Source organism: Cynara cardunculus (genome assembly GCF_001531365.2).
Source record: "Cynara cardunculus var. scolymus isolate 2C chromosome LG 6, CcrdV1, whole genome shotgun sequence".
Taxonomy (NCBI): Eukaryota; Viridiplantae; Streptophyta; class Magnoliopsida; order Asterales; family Asteraceae; genus Cynara; species Cynara cardunculus.
In genome coordinates this window covers 6194716-6217876 of record NC_037533.1, presented here as the reverse complement: position 1 = coordinate 6217876, position 23161 = coordinate 6194716, and the positions used below count along the sequence as shown (strand labels likewise).

At 33.2% G+C, this 23161-nt stretch overlaps 1 protein-coding gene and 1 non-coding gene across 14 annotated transcripts; one reads left to right on the top strand and one right to left on the bottom strand.

Moving 5' to 3' along the window:
* The first annotated feature begins 500 nt into the window (after window positions 1–500).
* On the top strand, window positions 501–607 carry LOC112515020. The gene has a single exon (XR_003069477.1). It is a non-coding gene; the product is annotated as a small nucleolar RNA R71 (small nucleolar RNA).
* Window positions 608–8491: 7884 nt separating this feature from the next.
* On the bottom strand, window positions 8492–16562 carry LOC112514406 (uncharacterized WD repeat-containing protein C2A9.03-like). Of its 13 annotated transcripts, none has more exons than XM_025120855.1 (10): window positions 16438–16561; window positions 15542–15709; window positions 15081–15248; window positions 14547–14633; window positions 10733–10867; window positions 10283–10393; window positions 10105–10196; window positions 9919–10024; window positions 9389–9475; window positions 8492–9013 (listed from the first exon to the last, which is right to left on the bottom strand). In XM_025120855.1, exons 2-10 carry the CDS (start codon window positions 15701–15703, stop codon window positions 8600–8602), a joined length of 1362 nt encoding a protein of 453 aa, XP_024976623.1. In that variant the 5' UTR covers window positions 15704–15709; window positions 16438–16561; the 3' UTR covers window positions 8492–8599. The 13 variants fall into 13 exon arrangements, with proteins under 13 accessions (XP_024976623.1, XP_024976636.1, XP_024976625.1 ...); XM_025120857.1 differs by having other exon boundaries at window positions 8600–9013; window positions 15542–15694; window positions 16442–16562; XM_025120856.1 differs by having other exon boundaries at window positions 8600–9013; window positions 15542–15694.
* Window positions 16563–23161: the final 6599 nt, after the last annotated feature.

Genomic DNA, 23161 nt, shown 5'->3' with positions numbered 1-23161 from the left:
TCCAATTTGGATTGTACGTAGGAGAAAATGGGCTATTTCTTGTATGGTTCCCAACATAATTTACCGAAACGGGGTTTCCAGAGCAAAACTCATAAGAATGACTTCCACCACAGAAAACACAAGATTCGGTCATGGAAGAATTGGACATTACGGATTGCACTTGACTCTTTTTCCCATTCAAATTTAAATTGTTTTTAACCAAATTAATTACTCTAGAACATAGAAAAGCAGGATGCCCATGACGTGTACGTGTCGGATGAGCAATAATTTGAGCATTTAAAGAAGAAATGGTATCAAGCTCATGAATGCCCGAGGCAGATTTAGAAACAACAGCACGAGGGTTAGACCATTCAGTATTATTATTAGAAATTTGTTCCAAAATGTCATACCCCTCGTTGTAGGTTTTAGCTGTGAAAGCGCCACCGGCCGTTGTGTCAAGAATAATCTTAGCGGCACTGGAAAGTCTATTATAAAAGGTTTCCAATTGAATACAATGAGGGATTCCGTGGTGAGGACACTTCCGAAGAAGATCCTTGAATCTCTCCCATGCATCCGATACCGCTTCATCTTCTTCTTGTCGAAACGTCATAATTTCATTTCTTATTTTTACATTCCTCGTCGGAGAAAAATATTTTTTTAGAAATTTTTCCGCCAAATCATTCCAAGTAAGGATCGAGTTTGGTGGTTGGAAATTTAGCCATGCTCTAGCTCTATCCTTCAATGTGTAAAGGAAAAGCGTCAAGCGTAAGGCCTCTTGAGTAACTCCGGGAATTTTAAAATGATCCGTCATTTCTATAAAAGATTTCAAATGAGAGTGCGGATCTTCCGAAGATAATCCCCCAAACTGACCCATTGCGGAAATCATTTGAAACATAACCGGCTTGGATTCAAAAGATATTGCTGTCATTTCGGGCCTACCAATTCCCGAGGCCAATTGACCAAATTCGGGAGTTGCGTAGTCCCGTATGCTTCTATTTTTGTCATCGGCAATGTTAACCGTGGCTTCCCGAGGAGGTGGATTATCCCCTATGGTACGGTTTAAAGTGGGATTTTGCCGATTGTTTCTACCWCTYCTTCGTCTCCTAATGGTTCTTTCTAACTCAAGATCAAGAGGTAAAAGATCACCGTGTTGTAGCCGTGGCATACAACACAGGAATAGCGAATGAAACAAATGACCAAGGCTCTAATGAAAATCAATATCACAGGATAAAAATTGTGACAGTCCCCAGCAACGGCGCCAAAAACTTGATGCGTTATGATCGTAAGTGTGCACACAGTGAGCACAAAAACCCCCAAAGTAGCGGTGCAAGTGCACACCGACACTCTGATCGTTTCAAGTAATAAAATGGTATAGTACCAAGATCGTTTCCACAGGGACTGGACTTACTGAGAATCTGAGATTTTCATGAACTTCTTGAACATGTTTCGGGTTGAGAAAATATTTGAGTTTTGATTGGTGCAAAGCGTTAAAATATGAAATAAACTTTTAATATTAAAAGATGGGTATGGATGTAAGCTTTACTTAAGAATATTGTAGGAACAGTTTGGTCAGAAACTCATGGGACTTCTATAAGAACTTTTATCTCTCGAAAGTGAATTCTTATATATTGTGCCCACAAAGCGTCCAGTTTTATCAATCTTAAACTTGCCAAATTAGCTAATAGATAAAAAGGTATCTGGTTCCGCTAGCCTGAAGATTTATACTCACAACGTATTATACTATAAACTCGACTAATATCTGAACATTAGCTAAAAATATGCAGAACCCGCATCTCTGCGTGATTATCAAAGACTCTCTCAAATCTTTGTGCATCATCTAAGCCGTATTTCTGATCCGTCCATCTCTGGATCAAGGATCTAATATTAACACTTCAAAGTTATCAGCTTATTTGCGTTGAGCTTAAGTTCCGACTTAAATGACCAAGCTTAAGAATCAATAAGAATGGCAACACCCAAGTGTGCATTTAAATTCTTAAGCTTGACTCACATCCACACCCAAAGGGGTGCTTAGCTCATAATAAAATTAGAACACATAGAGGAAACAGAAGAAGAAAAATGCATAAGAAATACTTGAACTGAAAATAATACTTAAACTGTTGCCCACAGAGGGCATACAATACACAGTGGCGAGAATTAAAGACTAAGTACGGAAATAAAATTACAAGCAGAAATTAAAATTGCTCTATTGTTGTAGAGTTTGAGAGAATGCTCCAAGGTTGCTTAGCTAAATTGTTGATGGAGTGGATGTCTTCCAAATGAGAGAAAAGTTTCAATATATAGGAAAAAGTGAGAACCGGACAAACTCTTCGCCCAAAGGAAGAAAGTCTTCATCGACTAGAAGGTAAGGACCTCCCATCACCACATGTCTACTTTTTCTGGCCTAGTCACATTTTCTTGAAAGGTTGCAAAAGGTAAATTTACCTAACCATTAAAATAATGAAAAGGTAAGGAAGGTTTTTTTATTAAATAATGGTAGAGGTACTTTATTGGCATTTTATAACTCAACCAGACTCATTCTTCCAAGTAACTCAATATTTTCGGATCTGAACTCAGAATTAAATCCCATTAATACCCAAGATAGCCAGTATTTGAATTTTGTTCAAATCCGTCATGAGGAAAATACACCATAGGAAGAATGTGAGCAGAAAGTGGGCAGTTTACCAACATCAATGAGTTTTTTAGAAAATAATTAAATTCTTGATATTTCATCACCTCTTAACATATTTTGGACCAAAAATACAGGATAAGAGCAAAATGGGTACCAAAGACACAATAAAATAGGGGTATTGAACAACAAATAACTCTCACAAATTGAGAGTTATCAGATATATCAAGGATGATAATACAAAACATATGTCATCAAAGTTTTTCTATAATCAGCAACAACAGACTCTCCTTAAGATTCAAGTGAATCAAGTAGGTCTGAGGAGAATGTGGCTGATTTGTTATCAAATCACTGCCTAAGGCTACATTTGAGAAACATGTGGAAATTATTGGAATGTGGAGACTTTCCAAACTCCCTTGATTAATGTACATATCAGGGGGAGTAGTAGACAAAAGGGGGAGTCTACAATACATGTGATATTGGTATGTTGTGCGATTTCCTTCACCCAAGATTTTCTTTTTCCCATTGGATTTTGTTCCTTGGTGTAAGGTTTTAGTGAGGCAATGATTTATGCACCATATTGCTTTCCTAACGCTCATGATTAATATACGAATATGAAATAATATTATACTAAAAGGAAAAGTCTACGTATTGCAAAGAATCTGGTGCATTGTACTCTTTCCCTCGTCCTAATTTTATTTTTTCCCACTAGGTTTTTATTTTGGCGTAAGGTTTTAATGAGGCAACAGTTTTGCAACAGTACTCCTTTGACTCGGCACAAGGGGGAGTCTTGTAGGATAAGTGTGTCATCGTCTAACGAGTATGACGATAGAGATAGAAATAGATATATTCGAGTTAGATTAGAAGTAATATATCTTGTAGTTGTCTACTTGTAACTCATCCCTATAAAAAGGTCTATGATTAATGAGAAATACAAAACTCATTCTCTCAATTCTATTATTGTTTTCTTTCGATTATTCTATAACATATAGGGATTTTTATATTAAACTTTGAAGGTCAAAGGTCGATTATGGCACTGTAAAATTTGAAAAGAATGATCTTATAGCTTAAACAAACACCTTTTTATTCCAATGAACTTTTTTACAGTTTAGCATAAATTATATTTTTGGTCAATTTGGTTTTTCATTTTTTCGTGCTTTAACAGATAAAAGTTTACAACCTTTAGAGGAAGGGGCCAATTTCGAGCGTTTTTACAAACCACGATAACTAAGCTGCAAGTACGAGAACCGCAAAAAATTGAAAAAACACATGAACCAAAAAGTAATTTACTCCATAATTTATCAAACCATGAGCTAAAAATATTAACCTATGGATTAGACTTATACATATAGATTTATCAACTATAACACTATAATGACCATAATGACCTTACTGTAACAATGCTTGACCTTCATGACAAGTTTTTTCATATTAACAGGTCATTGCTTTTTGATTGATATTTCACAATATAAACTACAATGCTACCATATCAAGTTACTACTAACTTTACTACACAACATATACACCAATTGAATAGTCAATGCGTTCACATCTTTATCGATTTCACAAGTCAAAACTCGTGGGGTTCCTGGCGTTGATGGCTCAACCACCAACTATCTATGTGTGTAAATATTATGATTCAACCTATAAACCAACTATTATCATCATTATTGTCATCAAGTATATAACCTTTCTCGATCCCACGCAAAACCCAATTAAAAGTTATCAGTCAAACTAAAGTGAGCAAAAGAAAATAGCAAAAAAAAAAATATACAAGTCTTTTTTAACTATAGAGTTCAGTATAGCTGTTAGAGCAAATTATTCTCGTATCTTAAAAAAAATTAAAATAATATCCTCTAACAATTTTGCCAATTGGCCAAGCTTTATTTGTGTTTATTTTTTACACTTTGGCACTTGAGCTTTTACCTTTTTTTTGCAATTTAGCTTTTCAAACTTCCATGTATATAATTTAAATGCTCATTTATAGCAAAGTTGGGAATCTTGATATTAAATTATTGATATTTATGTACTATAACTTTTGAACAACCAATAAAAACTTTGGAGTAAATTATGGATTTGGTTGTTATAGTTTAGTGGGTTTTTTTAGATTAACTTGGATATCCAACTCGCTATGTGAGCCGACTAATTCCAAGGCGATTACCTGCTTTGCATATAGCCTGGAGTTACCGCATTTGAACCTCCGTGGCCACAAGGGGATTTTTATTTCTCCTTGGATTTGAACCTGGGACCTCCTGGTACTTTTGATCTTTGGAGTCAAGCTCAAACCAATTAGACACCACCCTTGTGGTTTAGTTTAGTGGTTTTTACGAAAAAGGTCTATGAACTTTATTTATTATGGATTAGGACTCGTTGTATGTTATTTTATAACGAATTGGTCTCTCCCTTTAACGGTCATCCAGTTCCTCTTTCAACTTTAAGGGCATTTTTCTTTTTTTTCTTTTTTGTCTTTAATCAAAGGACCAATTTTGTAAAGACCACACAAACTAAAGAGACCAAATCCGTAATTAAATCCAAAAAATAAAAACATTTATAAATTTTTTTTACTTTGATTTTATTAGATTGATTAATTATTATAATTTAAAATATATTAATTAATTGTTATACTTTAAGTTTAATTTTAATATATAATATATTATCTTTTAAAATGGAATATGTATTAATGTACGTATACACACATGCACACACACATGTTTACATAGTGAGGTTCAGCCTTTTATGAAAAACCTACATCCATTAACCATTAGATTAATTAATTCAATGGTTGTGATTAAATGAACGTTTATAACAATAAAAAAATCTCACAAACCCTAACTTTTATTCGAAAAAAATGAAAAATAAATTAAAGTCGTGGGAAATTAATTACAGCATATTGATATATTTTTTCATCCTTTTTTCATGACTTTCCGGTTTTTCATTTATTTAGTGTTTTCCCCTGAACTCAACTCTATCTCTCAATGAAAAATAAATAAAAAAAATTGGAAAATCACGATAAGAACTGATGAAAAAATATATCAATATGGATGTCAAACTAATGAAAAAAAATATGATTGTTTTTTTTGTGTAATTTATTTTGCTCAATTTTTATTTTTATTTTGTCTTTTTTAAAATAAAAATAGGTGGAGGATGAGTTTTTTTAATTAAAAAAATATTATTGTAAACGTTAATTTAATCATATCCGTTAAATTAATTAATCTTGTAATTTTATGTTAACCTTAATATTTATATATATATATATATATATATATGTGTGTGTGTATGTGTGTAAACGTATGTAAAATATTTTTTTTAAAAGAAAATATATTGCATACTAAAATAAAGCTTAAAGTATAATAATTAATATATATTATTAATTAATTTAATAAATTTGAAGTATAAAACATTTAATATTTTTTATTTTTTAAAAACTTATTTACGGATATGGTTCTTGTGGTTTGTATGATTTTTTACGAAATTGCTCCCCCGAGTAAAGACAAAAAAAAAAAAAGAACGAAAATGTCCTCAAGGTTAACGGATGAAATACATGGCCGTTAGAGGGAGGGGCCAATTCGTTACAAAATAACATACAACGTATACTAATTTATAATAAATAAAATTCAGGGACCATTTTTTATAAAAACCACCATACTATAAGGACCAAATCCATAATTTATTCAAAACTATAAATTGTATTTACATTTTATAGGAAGAAAAAAAACAAATACACCTCATCCCTTTTGACATTTTGTTTTCATGGAACTTTTGTAGGACATATCTCATTTAATGCCATTAATTACTATTAAATTTTGTATTGTACTCATAGTTTTCAAGTTTTATTTTGAAAGTTTTGCATTAAAATAAACCAATTTTTATTTATTTAGAGAACCAATTTTCAGAATCGTTATTTAAAAGTTTAGAACAAAGTTTTGTTTATTTAAAAGGTCTAATTACATATTCAGGCTAATTAACTTAAGATGATACGGTAGAAAAATAAAAAGATAGAATTAAATAATATCCACATCATCAACTAACTTTCATCTAAAACAAAATTTATATGAAAGTTTCCTAATCAATCGGTGCAAGATGAACATGAACAACCGATCATAATCGAACCGAGATTTCTTCTGCGTACAATAGAAAAACCTAACATAATATGGACCCAAATAAATCCTAAATAAGAATCTAAATCCAAATAAAAACACAAAATTAAAAGTGAACCAAATATTGTATAAATAAATTTATGAGCTTTGTGATACATAAAAACTCAAAGCATCATATCTTAAAAATCAAGAAAATCAAAACCCTAAACAAATTTTATACAAACCCATTCTTGCATTTTGCTTTTTGGAAATCAAATCGAAACCCTAGATTTTCCGTCTCCATAAGCTTTGAATTGGTTATGTTGATGGGTTGTTTTGAAATCAAAACCCACCTTTTATGAATTCTTGGAGTTCATTTGGTTGATTTGTTGAAGGTTCATTTGCCATTGAATCGTCGAGTTCGTTGAATCGAAACCTCCGTTGAAGTTTCCTTCGAGTTCTTCATTTTACAAATTTCAAAGTTGAAAGTTACCGAGAACTGTCTTTATGATTTTAATTTTAATTTGAGGTTATTGGGCTAGTTTGCTGCTTTGGGCTTGTGGTTTTACAAATGGTATCACGACCAATCCTTGTTCCATCGGGATGGTGGGTCATTGTACATCATGGGTCCTTGAGAGGAGGGATTTTTATAATAATTTAGGTGAATATTACATCGTTGGTTACAAGAAAATTATGAGAAGGCATCATAAGAACGTCAAAAATTCAAATGAGAAAGTTCATAACAACCAATTTCACATTGATTAAAAAAAATTATAAGCTCCTTATAACAAGTCTTCCATTCCCACATATAAGGGGTGTTTGGGATTGTTTATAAAGACAACTTATTGACTTATTTCGGTGTGACACCGGTAATAAGCACTTTTGAGTGTTTGGATAAACAGCTTATACTGGTGTCAAACTGGTAATAAAAAGTTTTTGAAGAAGTTAAATAATTCTAACTTATAATAAGTTAATAAAGACTTTTATAAAAAAGCATAAGTTGTTTCGAATAAGCAATCCCAAAACACCCCCAACTCCAAAATGTAAATCCCTTGATTTTGTTCAAAACCATGACTATTGCTCTAAAACTTATCAAGACAGAAACTTTAACTGCAAAGGAACTGCTCTTGAATGGCTTTCTCGACCCTTTCTTTTCTGGTTATGCCGTGAGAGAAAAGATGGTGTACGTTAAGAACTAATCATATAGATAGTTAAAATAATGATTTAAAATGATAATTTGTTGTCATTCAAATTATTCATTCCAAACAGTGTCAAATCATACTTTATTCTACATTGTATCATAAACATCCTGATCACTTGCTCATTTTATATCAAACCATTCAGCAACTACTAAACAACTTTTTACTTTTTTTTTGGCTTGGCTTGCAAACACTGTATACATCTCCACTATCCTATATTTGGCTTGCAAACACTGTATACATCTTCACCATCCAAGTTTTGTAGGACAACGGTCGCTTACTTTTCTATACAACAATAAAGCAATGGATAGATTAGTATACAACAATAAAGCAATGGATAGATTAGTAATTGAGGGAGTATTTGGGATTGCTTATAAAAACAACTTATTGACTTATTTCGACATGACACCGATAATAAGCACTTTTGAATGTTTGGATAAACAATTTATACCGATAATAATGAGTTTTTGAAGAAGTTACACCCTTCTAATTTATAATAAATTGATAAGTATTTTTATAGAAAAACATAAGTTGTTTCAAATAAGCAAATCCCAAACACCTCCCGAGAGTAAAAAACTTGCATGGGAAATCTGTTGTGGCAGGGTCGGTAAATCAACTTTCCCATCCAATCATGTCAAGTTCAATGCAAAATATAGATAAGAAACAAGTCTCCAACCAACATTCACAAACATATTATGTACAACACAAACTTACTGGCACTAAAATAACGCCTCCAGGTATCTATTACAATGTCTTCGGTTGAACTCCAATACACTACCATACGTCCGATCGGATATGCCAACAAACAAAGCTTCAGCATCGGGGCTAAACGATATTCCACCTATTTCTCCAAAAACATCGATCTCCTGCCCTGATCCATAATCACTTTCTGTATCATATATGTGAACAAAGTCTGCTGGCTCAGCCATTGCCATGTGCCGACCATCTGCACTGAACCTTATGCCTCTGATCGCACCCATCCTTCCCTTGAGCACCACCAACGACTCCGACACCTTCCTTATATCCCACAATCTGCAGGTTGTGTCTTGGTTCCCAGTTGCCACAATTTGTCCGTTAGGATGCCATGCTGATGCAAACGAGTAGTCTAAATGCCCTGTCATTTTAGTGATTTCCTGCAATATGAAATGGGTTCATCATTAAATTTAAGGACCGTTTTTCCAAATTTAAGATTGCTAGACTTTGGCTATGTTTGGCAAACCACTTGTTAATAAGCTACCTGATAAACTAATCATGTTCGGTAAAAACAAGCTGATAAACTTCGATAACAATGCAAAATAACTTAAAAAGACATTAATTGGAAAAAATATACGAGGGATAACTGGAAAAAAATATACAGTATATGGCATTTAAAAGCTAGCATTTTAAAAAGTAAACATGATTATTTCAATAAGCTCAATATATAATTTGGCTTATGATTGCCAAACATGGCTTTTGTGAAATTTTTAATGGGAATCTAAACACAATGTGGCTCAGAAAGTGGAACGTACTTTCCCAGATTGAGCATCCGCCAGCATGCATTCTGTACTGTCTCCAAGGACGGCCAACATTTTACCATCAGGGCTAACGGATGTATCCTACACAAAACACAGCCATGAGAACGATAACAGAAAGAGCAATCCACAACATATTCTCTATAACTTCTCCGAAATGGAGAACCGAAAGTTTAGATTATGAAAAAAGTTACATTGGACTCCAACAGTTTCTCCATTTTGGAGATTTCAACATTAATAATATTGTTAAAATATTCAATAGATATAATATATCCCGATAAACTCTATATGAAATGATTAATACATTCAACCTCATTGGTGAAAACAGTAAAAAAATTCTCTTCATCATTTTATTTTTGGAGAATTCTCCAAATTGGAGATCTTATACATTTTGGAGAGAGTTTTGGAGCATCTGTTGAAGCAAGAAAAAAAGTTAAAAGCTCCAAAATCTCCACTTTGGAGAATCTGTTGAAGATGAACTAACATTTCAGGACGAAATGCATGTGGCTAAGAGAGGAGATACTCACGTTAACGGACCATGGAAACGAGAAGCTATCAATGCAAGAAAAACTGTTTGCATCAAACACCCTTATGAGTGCGTCATTGTTCGCAGTCATAATCCTCATTGACCCACTGCACATGAAGCAATCGGTCAAACACCATCATAATGAAAATTGAAAAGCCATGAAATTTACAAAGAACTCTAAACCAACCTTGAGCTGTAGGATATGTCGACCGAGTTAGTTATGGCATTTTCATCGGTTGCTATTTTAGTGGCAAAGGAAACTCCAGGTTTGTTCAGATACTATTTACACATGAGACATTAGTTAGAAAATGGAAACTAGTTATGCGAATGGAACTCATATTCTAAAAGGATTCCAGATGGCATACCTTGCAGATTAGTTCACCATGAAAACCACCGGCAACAATTAGACCGTCCTTAACAGCCATAGTGCTTACTTGTACTCGCGACAGTGAACGAGAAAAAGATCCGGGATATTTCTGCATGCATACCATGAGAAGAGATTACTTGAGTTGACGAGTGAAACTTCAACGACAAAAGTTTATACTCCCTCCGCCCCAAAATATAACACAGTTTAAAAATGTGTAACTGTTATACTTCTCAAATTATTGACGATTTTACCCTTAATGATAAGGCAAACCTTCTCTTTCTCTCCATCTCACCAACTCTTAAATGTGTCATAATTAAGGGTGAGTTGGTAATTTAGTAAATTATAACCATCTATTTTGAAAGCAGAAAATTATTTTGGGACAAACTTAAACAGAAATGCAGACACTTATTTTGGACGGGAGTATAATGCTAGATGAGACACCACTTACCAAAGTAGGTAATACAGGCATAGCAACGTTGACTACTTCCTTGCTCCTTCTTAGAAGTGAAGACCAATGCATAACCGAGTAATTCTGCATAAGGTACAGATCATGCTTTGACGTTGCCCATAAAAGATTCCTCAGCTGGAAAAATGAACAAAAGACAATTAGACATGCACACAGGCACGAGGAGGGAAGCACAGAATCTTGTGAAGCTGGACAGTATTCGAGTAGATGCACAAAAACACTCTTGTTTGCCCAACTAAGCTCATATATCTCAAAAGAAAGTACCTAATCTCCAATATAAATGATGACAAACATTTGCGTTGACAATCTAAAAAAGGACTACGAAATCAAAGGATGGACATCTCAATGCCTCATACCGGAGAAAGCCGTTCGATATCACATGTCCGTCCTACGAAAACCAAAATGAGGTAGTGCAGATTTATGAACCAGTTCGGGTGCGTTTGGTACACGGAAGGGACTGAACTGAACGTGTGAGAGCAAGATAGGCGGGTTGAAAGAATTGTGGTAAGATTGGGTTTTAATGGGACATGGGTAGTTTGGTAATTAATCATGTCTATCTCCCTGGTTTTTGTTTCACCTATTTTGGTGAGACTCGGTCCTGTCAGTCCTTGGTATCTTATCTTGCGCCAAACGTGGAACAAAACCATCCTGTCGTAGTCTAATGTTGTGCCAAATGTGGAATAAAACCGTCCTGTCCAGCCCCGTCTCGCGTACCAAACAAAACCTTGGTGTCCTTGGATAATATAAATCAACGTCTACCTTACTTGAGAACATTTTGACCCCAATATGCACAAGCACACCTTAGTGAGAAAGTTTAAGGTGAATGAAATCTCTCTTTTGATAACCTCACCCCTTTTTCAATGACAAAGCTATCAAGAGAAACTAAAAGAGGGAACAAACCAAATGCAACTACACAAACATAAAATGTTCCATAACAAGTGGAAAAGAAAGCAAGTAATGGCTAGCAGAGCTGAAATGACCGACGAAACAAATGAAGAAGAAGAGATGGACTCTTGACATAGAAATTTGAAATACGAAAAGCAAAATCACATACTCGTGCCTTTTGTTTATGCAATTTCTTAGTCAGTTAATATGACATATAAGTGGTGAAGATGAAAGCGAAAAGGGACTCTTTCTCTAATCATAAAGCCAAGCAGAAATAACTGAAATGGCAAGCATATAACATGCAGGTTAGCTTTGTGGACTTCATTGCACAAAGTAGTACTTAAAAGGAAACAAAAGGACACATCATGCTACCGGCTACTGTGTACAAATATAATGAAAAAGAAACGAAAAATGGAAGGGGGAAACGCACTGTTCTCACAAACCATGATTTACAAAATTAATTTTGTAATATACATGTATAAATAACAGTTCCACATGTTTTCTGTGGTATATCCATTAGGGTCCTAAAAGATGCATAAGAGCTCAGGGCAAGTCAAAAAATAAATCCATATAGAAAGACGAGACACGATAAATAATCACTCAAAGGGATGTTAGTAAACTTATGAACCGGCAAAAAACTAGAAAGTAGATGTTAGAAATGAAGGATGAAAACATAAAAATTATAGACACACTGTTTCTGCCAAATGGGGGATGCTTGTATGGGAGAGTTGCTCATGAAAAAAAAATACGGAAAAAAAAAGAGAAAGAATTCTTGTAATCAGCTATCATCAAGACCCAAAGGATCACCCAAGGCTTCAATTATCAATACATAATGCATCCATATAAAAGAAAATGAATTCCAGTAAATTCTCACAAGCAAAGAAAAAGGATAACCAACTAATCAAGCTGCAGATATTTTGGACTACAACCCTGTAAAAGAATCATCTAAGCACAAATATGCTAAAACATGTAGCACAAAAAGAATTATAACGGTATAACATATAAACATGGGAAGCACTTTATCCAAGAATCCAACTAAACAGTACACACGAGTGTAAACTAAATTTCAAATTGATCGAAGAACTAGAACATAGATGTCGGCTCCCCAACCAACCACTAAAACGTGAAAAAAGTGTCTACTTGAGACAATTTTTTCATAAACGTTAGAATATGTCCCTATCATACCATATTAAGAGCGTCCTTATCCACATGCTGCTTGATATAAATGGCACCTTGCTTCTATGGCTGAAACAAAAATGATGTAGCTGTCCCAGAATATGCATTGTTAAAACATAACCATAAAAATAGCCAAAAACAGAAGCCTATTACAAAACTAAACCAACCCATGTAGGATTAGGCAAAAGCAAACAGTAAAGGCTAGTACACACCTCTATATATGAAGTGGTTTATATTCCCATTCTACCAACGTTACAGTTGAAAAGCCGATGAGGCAATTAATCAGGCCACCAAGATAACAAGGCAACTTCACTAACAACAGACTCAGGAAAAAATATATATCCAATCTCCTTGTCAGCACTCATACTGTCTGTGACACAGCTGTGACACTAGAATAGCATGACAAAACAACACACTTTGCTGATGAAGAAAGAACCTCAAACATGAGAAGAGTGATGTTTATGTGCATTTTCAACAATGTCAAATTATCTACAGTTCTACATAGTTCTTCGGTCTACCAAGTCCACTAACTATTTATCTTTATTTCCTCATTTGCTCTTTTTGGCAGGGAGAGGAGGAATTGTTACAATTGATGTTGCTTTTATAAACCACATTTGACAGCCTAGTGACAAACGAGGCTGTATCCCGTTTCGAATCTGTTAAATCAGAATTTTAATCGAAAAGTTTCACATAATCATTTCCAAGTAATTGACTAAATAAGATCATCCAGTTTGAAACGAGATTGAATTAATGCTGTGAGCATTATGATAACACCATGTGAGAAAACAACCTACAACTGTTAACAAGATATAACACCCTCAGGGTCCATATCTGCATCCAAATCTTTGTTAGCAGATAGTAAAATAAAATGACAAAACTTGAGCATTACAGAAGCGAATCATCAACACACCCATGACTTAAACAAATGCATCTCAGAAAGCCAAGTTATACCTCCCCAATGCTTCCATGTCCACAACATAGCATAAGAAATGGTCAGCTGTTGGGAACCAACTTGCGCAATTTCAGGATTGCACCTTCGAAACATAGATCTCGTGATTTTATTTAAAACTCTCATGACATAAGGGCACTTATCTTAATCTGCACAAGAAGGATTTCAGTAAATACAGGACCCGGCTCATTTGAGCCGGGCTAAAACGATACATTGAAAAAGAAGTCCAAAATCAAGCTCTTCTCTGTCGAAGTTAAAATAAATTTTAACAACTGCATGGCCAGTGGTGACTACTATAGAAACGGTAAGTTTCCATGAAGTATCTAATGTTAGAAGAATTTATTGTGCAAGTCCGTGTACAAGTAAAACCATCACGACTGTACACTCCAACATAAGACAAGTGTCAAAGTGACCCAAGTTAGACACATTTCATCTGAATTTACCTTTGACAACAAATTAGATGTGAAACATAAAAAATAAAAAGAATGAGAAGCAAAGGCTGAATGGGAAAAAGAGTAACAAAAAGAAGTAAACAAACTTCATCACCGTATAAAAAGTAGCTGACAACTCTATCTAGTTAAGCAAGTCTATGCATGATGTGACACAAATAGAATGAAGGGATAAAAAAACTTCTATACAAGTGTGATAGTACTTCAATACCACATACACTTCTTATTAGTGGACTGCAGAGATAAACGAAAACTATAAATCACTCCACAGAAGATAAATAGGCTAGAGTTGATCCCTTAACTGAAAATAAACTCAAAGCAGCAGTAAAGCCTATACCTGAAAATGCACGACTGTCGGCTTGACAAGCCTTGTATTGTATTGAAAATCATAGAGAGTATGGCCTTCGTCTACTTGTTTGCACTCCTGTCAACAATATCATTTGAGAAAGCACAAGCTTAGAGTAAGCTACCACTGAACATTAGTAATAATAATAAGACACTAATTTAAAGAAAGCAATGGCAATGGGGCAACCCATCAAGACCTTCCACAGACAACCAAAAATGTAACCCTACTCCGTGTGGGATTTACAGGGTTTGTTTGGTTTGATAGATGCAAAACGTGAGCATCACAACTTATCGCTTACAAAAAAAGTGGGCATCCATAAAGGATAGATCAGGAGGAGTGATCTATTCCCTTCTGAATGCAGACACTTAGAAATATTTTTACCCTGGAGTGTCCACAACTTCTACATCTAATTCCTAATATTTATTAGCTTACAGACAAGAAAAAAATACAGCATGGACCTATATGTAGGTCACATAGCTCTAATATAAGTTCTAACAACTTATTGAATTATTCAATCAAAGATACCTTCTCTAAATTTTCACGAGAGTGCAGAAGGTTCTCATAATTTTTGTATTGCCTCAATCTAGTTTCACGGTACTTGTCTCTTGTAAAATTCAGCCTCTCCCAGGGAATTCCTTGTATATCCTTGCCATTTCTAGCTTCCTCTGCTGATGTATCCGTCTTTGGCTTGCTCTAATAAATTAAAAAAAACTCCCTCAATCACCAAAATGGTGAGCAGCATATACTATAAAAAGACCAAAAACTTCAAGAAACAGTTTTAAATGAACACATTAAAGCATTGCTTGGGAACTCCAACCCCATGGACTGGAACTGGAACAGGACCAGACAAAGTTCAAAATTGAACTAGACAAGCTAGAAAGTATATTTCCAGATATTCCATGTTCCCAAAGACATCATGAAATGAAACCCAAGAATTTCAAGAAATTATTGTACTTATATTGGTATATACTCTGAAAGCATGATACCTGCTCAAAATCGTCCTCGAAATCTGAGTCCATTGAATCAGCAGCGCAACTTCTATTCAATTGGTTACCCGTGTCTTCAACAGAGCTGTCCGCAAAATCGGTCATATCATAATATTCATCATCAATCATATACTCAAGTTCTTGGTTCTGAAACTGCGCCATATTGTCCTACAAATATTAGGGCCCTTCAAATTTGTTCCCCTTTCTACAGCTAAAAGGGTAAATTCCTCTTCTCAAAAGTGTATTTAGTAAACTACGACAAAAAAAAGGAAAGAAACTAGTTTATTGTATTTAGTTGTGACACCGGCACGATGGCGAGCGGGTCCTGGAGTTTACAAAGCTGGTTTTGGCTAAAAGAAAAGAGAGAATTTTACTTATAAAGTCAAAACGCCATCTTTCAATTTCAGAAGTGTCACTATTTTTTAAAATTTTGAACAAACCCTCGACGACTACAAAAATTAGATCAATTAGAAATTAGCTTGTGTTGCAAAATCCAGATCAATCAGCAACATGAAAAATAATTGATTTGAGCTCAAAGTCTAAAGGGGAACAACGCCAAATACAGAGAGATTCCATTTGCCTAAATTAATCCAAAAACGTCAAGGTACAACTTGTCATGAATAACGTACATCTCGATAAAAAAAATTGATCCTCTCCGGTATGGATAAAAAACAATCGCAGGCGACAGAACAAACATAACCACAGAAAAGACTTCATAAAACAAGAAGGAAAAGAGCATGCTTTCGAACAACATCAAAACGCATTCACTGCTCCGGTATGATAGGGAAAAAAAACAATCGGCAAAATCATATTCACTTTCAAAATTAAGTTTACAGACACTAACAAGCTATAAACGACTAAAGAAATTACAGCAAAACGAAACTAAATAAGATTACCTACAAATTTCGGTGAAGTAGCAGATCTTCCCGGTAAGATGGGAATGAGATCAGCGGGCAACGGTAGAAAATCCGACGAAGAGAAGTCCGATCGGAGACTAAAAGTGAAGAAATTTGTACTAGAGAGAAGCGTCTGGAAAGTAGAAAGAGAATTAGCAAAATGGGTTTGGACAGTGGGCCATACTTATAGAAGAGGATGGGTGACGAACACGAAGGGTGTGGACCCGAGACTCGACCTGAATGGAAGCTCATTACCTGTCTTGTTTGGCTTTTTATTAATTCTTAAAAATATATTTTATTAAATATTGGGTTGGTTAGCCATCTTTAATTTAATTAAAAAATTATAATTTTTTTAAAATAGATCTTAATTTTAACAGATTTTTTATGTAAAAAAAATTAAAAATAAATTTCATTAATGGAAAATATAAAAAACAACATTTATATTTCCTCAACAGAGAGTTATAGAAAATTCCTTATATTTGGAGTTTTGTCCATATTTCTCTGTTTTAAAGAACAAGATAGATAATCAAAACTCCATGTCCTCTAAGATGCCTTTAAATGCGTTGTTGATTTTCTCTTTACATGCATCAACAATACATTAAGGTCCCGTTTGGTTTGAAGAAATGGAATGGATTTGGGGGAGATTTGTATTTCAAATCCATTCCAATTTCATGTTTGGTTTGTTGGATTGTCTGGATTTGCAATCCTATGATTTAATAGAAATCCTTCAAACATAGGATTTTGAAATTCTTAGGAAGTGCTCGGGATTTCGTAGGATTGTATGCAATAAGGTTTTAAAAGATGTTAAAAACATTTGTTTTGTAATAATTGATTAATAAAAATGTAATTTAATTATTTTTATAATTATTTATAAACTTTTCCATAAATCATTTATAATAATGAAATCAAATTTCATTCCAAATCCTACACACCAAACGGACCCTAAGACTTATTTTTTATATTTATAGTGTGTGATTTGATCTGATTTTGACGTTAAACAATATATTGAGATTTTCGTTTATATGGTTTGGAACAGATCAACTAAACCGAAATAATTTGGTCGATTTTATCTAATTAACATCTTAGAGCATTTCCAACCAGTCAACAACTATGCTAGTATCAAAAGTTAAATTCCAACATGTGCTATATTTTAACAGTTTTAGCAATAACTGTATTATTATAATACTTTATACATTTTCCAAAAATATATTATTTCTCTTTTTAACATTTATTTTCAATATCTCTATTGATAGAAAGGACTAAAATACTTTTTTTTCCTCATATTTAGATTTTTAGAGATTTTCTAAATTTTCTAAAAAAATATAATTGTTTAAGCATAAAAGTCTCCTAAATCACTAATAACATGTGGTCATGTTTAGAATACACACCACCAAGGATGTCTGCATGTAATTGTGTGTTACAAATATTGTATCACACATGATACCGAAGCACAATTACTGCATAATTCTTAAGTTCAATTATAAGGAAAATATCAACAAAATACGAGATACATGTATATACCATCGAAAGATAAGTTTTGTATCAATATTTACGTCTAAAATACCGAAGAGAGTGTTCATCGGGAAAACATCAACCCAAAAAAGTGACAACTATACAATTACCACCCAAAAGCATAAACTACCATGTACCAAAAGATGACGATTTTTGCTTCCGACGCGAACAATCAACGGTCAAACAACTTTCTTTTTACCTCTGTCTTCTTTTCCTAAAATGTTTACCACTAAAAGGATAAGCTAACAAAGTTTAGTGAGTTTACATGGATGGCATGTGTATCATGTCTCACATACAAGGGAAGGTGATCATATTGTACCCGATCATATATGATCGTGTATAGGATACATACAACAAATATGTCATATTCTAAAACGATCATACAGTTATTATGTGTTCAAGCCACATACCGACATATGATTCTGAAAAGAATCACATTATTCATATGTTCACTTGTGTAGTTAATCATATGTTACAATATAAAGGATCACAAAACTATTGCGTAATGCATCTCATGTATCTCTTTTTTTTTTATTGTTGACGCTCCAAACAGTAAATTGTGTAGGAAAAACGTGAATAGATTGGCAAAAAACGATAAAAGATCATATAGAGAAGCTCAATAAAAAAATTGATATATAAATGAAACTGAAACAAATATTTGAAAACTATTTCATACGGATATACATGGGGCTCTTTATTTAGGGGCCGTTTACGCTTACATGGTAAGTGCTTACCGAGTAATTTTCCTTTCTGATGAACATGGCAAAGGTCAAAAATCTTGTCCGGTAAAAGCAATGATAAAGATGGAGAGTCTTACTTGGTAAGTGAGTTAGTGAGGGTGACGACTCTTACCTGGGTAAGTGCTTACCGGGTAAATTGTTGCATACTCTACCATTTTTATGTACTACAATCTTACTCAGTAAAATAAATTATAGTGTTGACTCCTAACGGTAAATGTTTACCGGGTATGCATTTAGGTAAACGGCCTCTTATTGTATACCATCGTTAATTGTATTTGAATTAGAAAAAAGGTATAAAAAAAGATTTTTTTATGCATAATTGAAGTGTTGACGAATATTTTACTTGAGGATGTATTCTTAGATTTAGACTCAGTTTTTATGAAGACGTTTATGGTGAGGAACAAAATGAAGTCGAAATCGTACGTTTAGATCGTAAATCGTGATTATGACAAGAACTCATACTCTAAATTACTTTTATGTTCTTATTTGTTTAATTTTGAAAGTTTAATAACTAACGTAAGATTGGATAGGATGGATGGCAAAAATCCATTCTCGTATTCTCATAAACTGTTTATATTATCGTTTAGGAGCTTAGTCCTTTGAGAACGTCACAAATTGTGAGATATATGAGGTCTAATGTAAGTCACTAATTTTAATTAAATTGTTTAATTATTTAATTAATGATAGAAGGATGATTTGGTAATTTTATAAAAGATGACAACTTATACATTTATTATTTATCATTTCTCTCCTATTTTGAAAACCCTAAACCGTGTCCCTGTTTTTCTACATAGACATGTTATCTCTTTCAGCCACCGCACCCCAGATCCAACGCCATGCTTATTGATTGACCATTTCCCTTATCTGCTTTTTCATCATCGGTCTGTTTCATAAATGGATTTTGTCGTTTTGATTTGATTATAGAAGCATAGCGGAAGGGGAAAACGACAATTGTTCATTGCAATTGCAAGCGCAACCAAGTTGAACGACTGCAACTTCTTCCAGATTTGTTGATGATCCATCTTCTAATCACACCTACCTCCTAGGGTTCTTTCATATTTGTTAATGATCCTCCTTCATCTACCTCCTAGGGTTTTTTAGTATCGATTTCGTTTAATCCTTCATCACCACTACACATGGTGAAGAAAACAACTTCGTTCATGAAGATGAAGTACAATAACATTCTCCAACTAAACCTAGAATTATGGATCATGCACCTTCTATTGTTCATACGTCTAAAGAGGATGAGGAGATTGTGGACTTTGTGGTTTGTGGATCGGTTCCATCTAAGCTTGAGGACTGTTGTACGGCTGCTTCGATTCGACGACAAGCGCTGTAGAGGACGACGGGGAGGTCATTGTTAGGGTCACCATTGGAAGGATTTGATTTCCCTAAATAGGCTAGGCTCTATTTATTTGCTACATCTCTTGACAACCATCGTTCGATGATATTATTGTGTACAATATGTGGTGCACACACTATGCGTAGCCCATAGGGGTGTATAAAAATTGGGTTACAATGGTGTTCAAAATGTATTCAGAATATTTATATATCAACAGGGCTATATAAAAATTGGGGTGGTGGACGTGAGAGAAAGGATTTACAAAATATCCATAATATTTTTTATTTTATTTTTAATTGAAAATTACCAAAATAATAATTTCCTAATTTATTATGATTTTTATAAGTTCATTTTGTTATGTATTTGAAGTTTACTTATTATGTTTATTATCAGTGTTCTCTTGAACCTGATGGTTTGCTACTTCTGTTATCGAAAAGTGTCATTACACACATGAAAACATCAAATTGTGTGGCTTCCGAGTGAAAACAAACCGCTATCCATAGGAAGGTATGAACATGGTCCAGTTCATATGAAGTTGTAGTGTTTTCAACGATTACGTATCTAATATTGTCGTTCTGATGAATGTATATTATTTAAAAAAAAAACTTTAAAAAATGCATTTTTAATTGACTATCAAATATTATTTATATAAAATAAGATAATAAGAGAACTCGCAAACCAAAATTAATTATCAAATATATAGTAACATCTACTGCTATACAAATAAATCGACTTTGTAATAAAGTCTTTCTAAAAAAATATATTATATTCTTATTAACATAAAATAATATTATGTATTGAAAGCATTTCAAATTAATAAAATATTGAATTTTTTTAAATGATTAAGTTTTCAAATAATTTTTTTAATAAAAAAATATTGAACTTTTTTATTTTAAATTATTAAGTTCCTAATTTATCATGAATGAGAAAGACCATCAAACTTTCTTATTTTAAATGATTAATTCTCTCGCAAACAACGGCATCGCTATCCCTCGCCACTCATGTCACTCTATCATTGTTCGTTGTTTATATGTCTATCACATTGTTGGTTCATGTCATCGATCTCCCTCTTTTTAATCTATTTTTAGGAGGTTACAAGTAGTTTTATTTTAAAACATTTTTAGTCAGTTACATGTAGTTTTTTGAATTAAAATGATGTTATTAATTAATTTTTAGAATTTTGATGATTTATCTTATTGAAAAAAAATATTGAGGGATTTAATCATTCAAAAAGAAAAAAATTAATGGTTCACAAAAATAATTCGAATACTTAATTATTCAAAACAGAAAAATTCTTTTTTTGGTTTTTAATGTAATCAAAAGCCTATTTAGAGATACACCTAACCTAAGAGCATCTCTAATAGCTTTTACAAAATAAAGAAAATGAGGATTTTGAGTCAATATTTGCTCCAAGAGCTTTCTAAAACTATCTTTAAAATAGAGAAAGTAGGAGAGAGAAATATTTTTTCTCTAAATATGGAGAACGACCCAAAAATAATTACGAGTTGAGAACACTAATAAAAAACTTGAAAATAAATATTTAGAAAGAGAAATAATATTTTAATAGATTAATAAAATATTTTAATGTTATAATCAATATTGGATTATTCAAAATAAGAAATTTATTAGAGATGAATGTAACTTATTTTGGAGATTTTGACTTTTAGGCCTTATTTGTTTTTTATTAAAAAAAAAAAAAAAAACTCTTATCAGTCTCTTATGTCTGATTTGTTAAGAGATCAGGTGTAACACCCCCAAACATCACATTTGCATATAACACATATTTCATTACATAAAAATACATTTTACACCACAATGGTCCCACTCGTACAAGAATTCTTATATGTACAAAATCTACATATGAAAAATTCCAAAAACAAATCTTGTACTAACACATGTATAACAACATATATCTTCCAAAAATAAGCAATCTTATGCAGGTCTTCAAAAGCAGATATCATATTAGAAAAAATAATCAAATTTTCCATTTTCCCTTACTATCCCTGAACCCCGCAGTTCATGCATCGCATAATTTTAAAACAGAAAATGAGGGTTTGACCAGAAGGGTCTAGTGAGTAAATCATTTCTTTGCAAATGCAGGGTGATAAATACCAAAATATAATAAAATATCTTTGCTCAGGAACATTTGCATTTCAACTAAACAATGCAGCCCTAAAAGAAAATGAATAACATGATAAACTCAATAACATCAGTTCTTGATACAAATGCATCTGCTTAAACATCCAATATTCCCAAAATGAAACTATTATTGCAACCAAAGTCTCTTTGATTCATTAGACTAAAAAGACTAGAATTCCTCTGTAAATATTAATGGAAATCTTAAGGCAATATTTGTCCTTTGTGACAAACCATTTTTCTCTTCTCAATAACATCTAAATTATTATTTCTAATAAGAATAATATCTTTAATTCATAATGTCACAAAGAAATGATGATTCAAAGTTATTAAATCCAATTAGTAATAATAAGAGTTATATTAATATCCACATATGACAATGCCTCCCTTATTTCAAGTACACATCTCCTTGATATGTCACTCTTGTTCCTCCATCAAAACAGGGCTACTTATCAAGACATACAGAAGTCACCACGTCTGAAAGTACCCATTCTCAGTTCCAAGCCGGAACAAACAAAAGTCATCGCGTCTGGGGGAACTACCTCTTAAAACAAGTTTCATACCAAAACAGACATACGTTACCACGCTTGGTAGAAACAGTTTCCGAAATCCAATTATATACCAAAACAGACATACGTCACCACGCTTGGTAGGAATATTTTCCAAAATATAGTTTCATACCAAAATAAACTTACGTCACCACGCTTGGTAGAAACATATCTTTTATCTAAAAAGATGTAAAATACCCCTTTTTACAATAACATGATTAAACCCAATAATAATTATCAAATTGTAAAAATTCCAAGAATTCTTAACATTTGAAAATACACCCAACAAGGATATCCGGACAAACTATCCGGATAAGCAATCCGGACAAACTATCCAGTCAAGTCCCTTGCCCGATTTATCAATCCGGACAACACTTGGTCTTTGTCCGATTTATCAATCCGGACAACACTTGGTCTTTGTCCGATTTATCAATCCGGACAACACT

Excerpts from the sequence above, each read along its gene's own strand:
- LOC112514406 (XM_025120855.1), bottom strand. The coding sequence starts at position 15,703 with ATGGCGCAGTTTCAGAACCAAGAACTTGAGTATATGATTGATGATGAA. Across the intron at positions 14,634-15,080 it reads CTCGTGAAAATTTAGAGAAG|GAGTGCAAACAAGTAGACGA; the intron begins GTATCTTTGATT and ends TATTGTTGACAG. Across the intron at positions 10,394-10,732 it reads TGCCTGTATTACCTACTTTG|AAATATCCCGGATCTTTTTC; the intron begins GTAAGTGGTGTC and ends GTATGCATGCAG.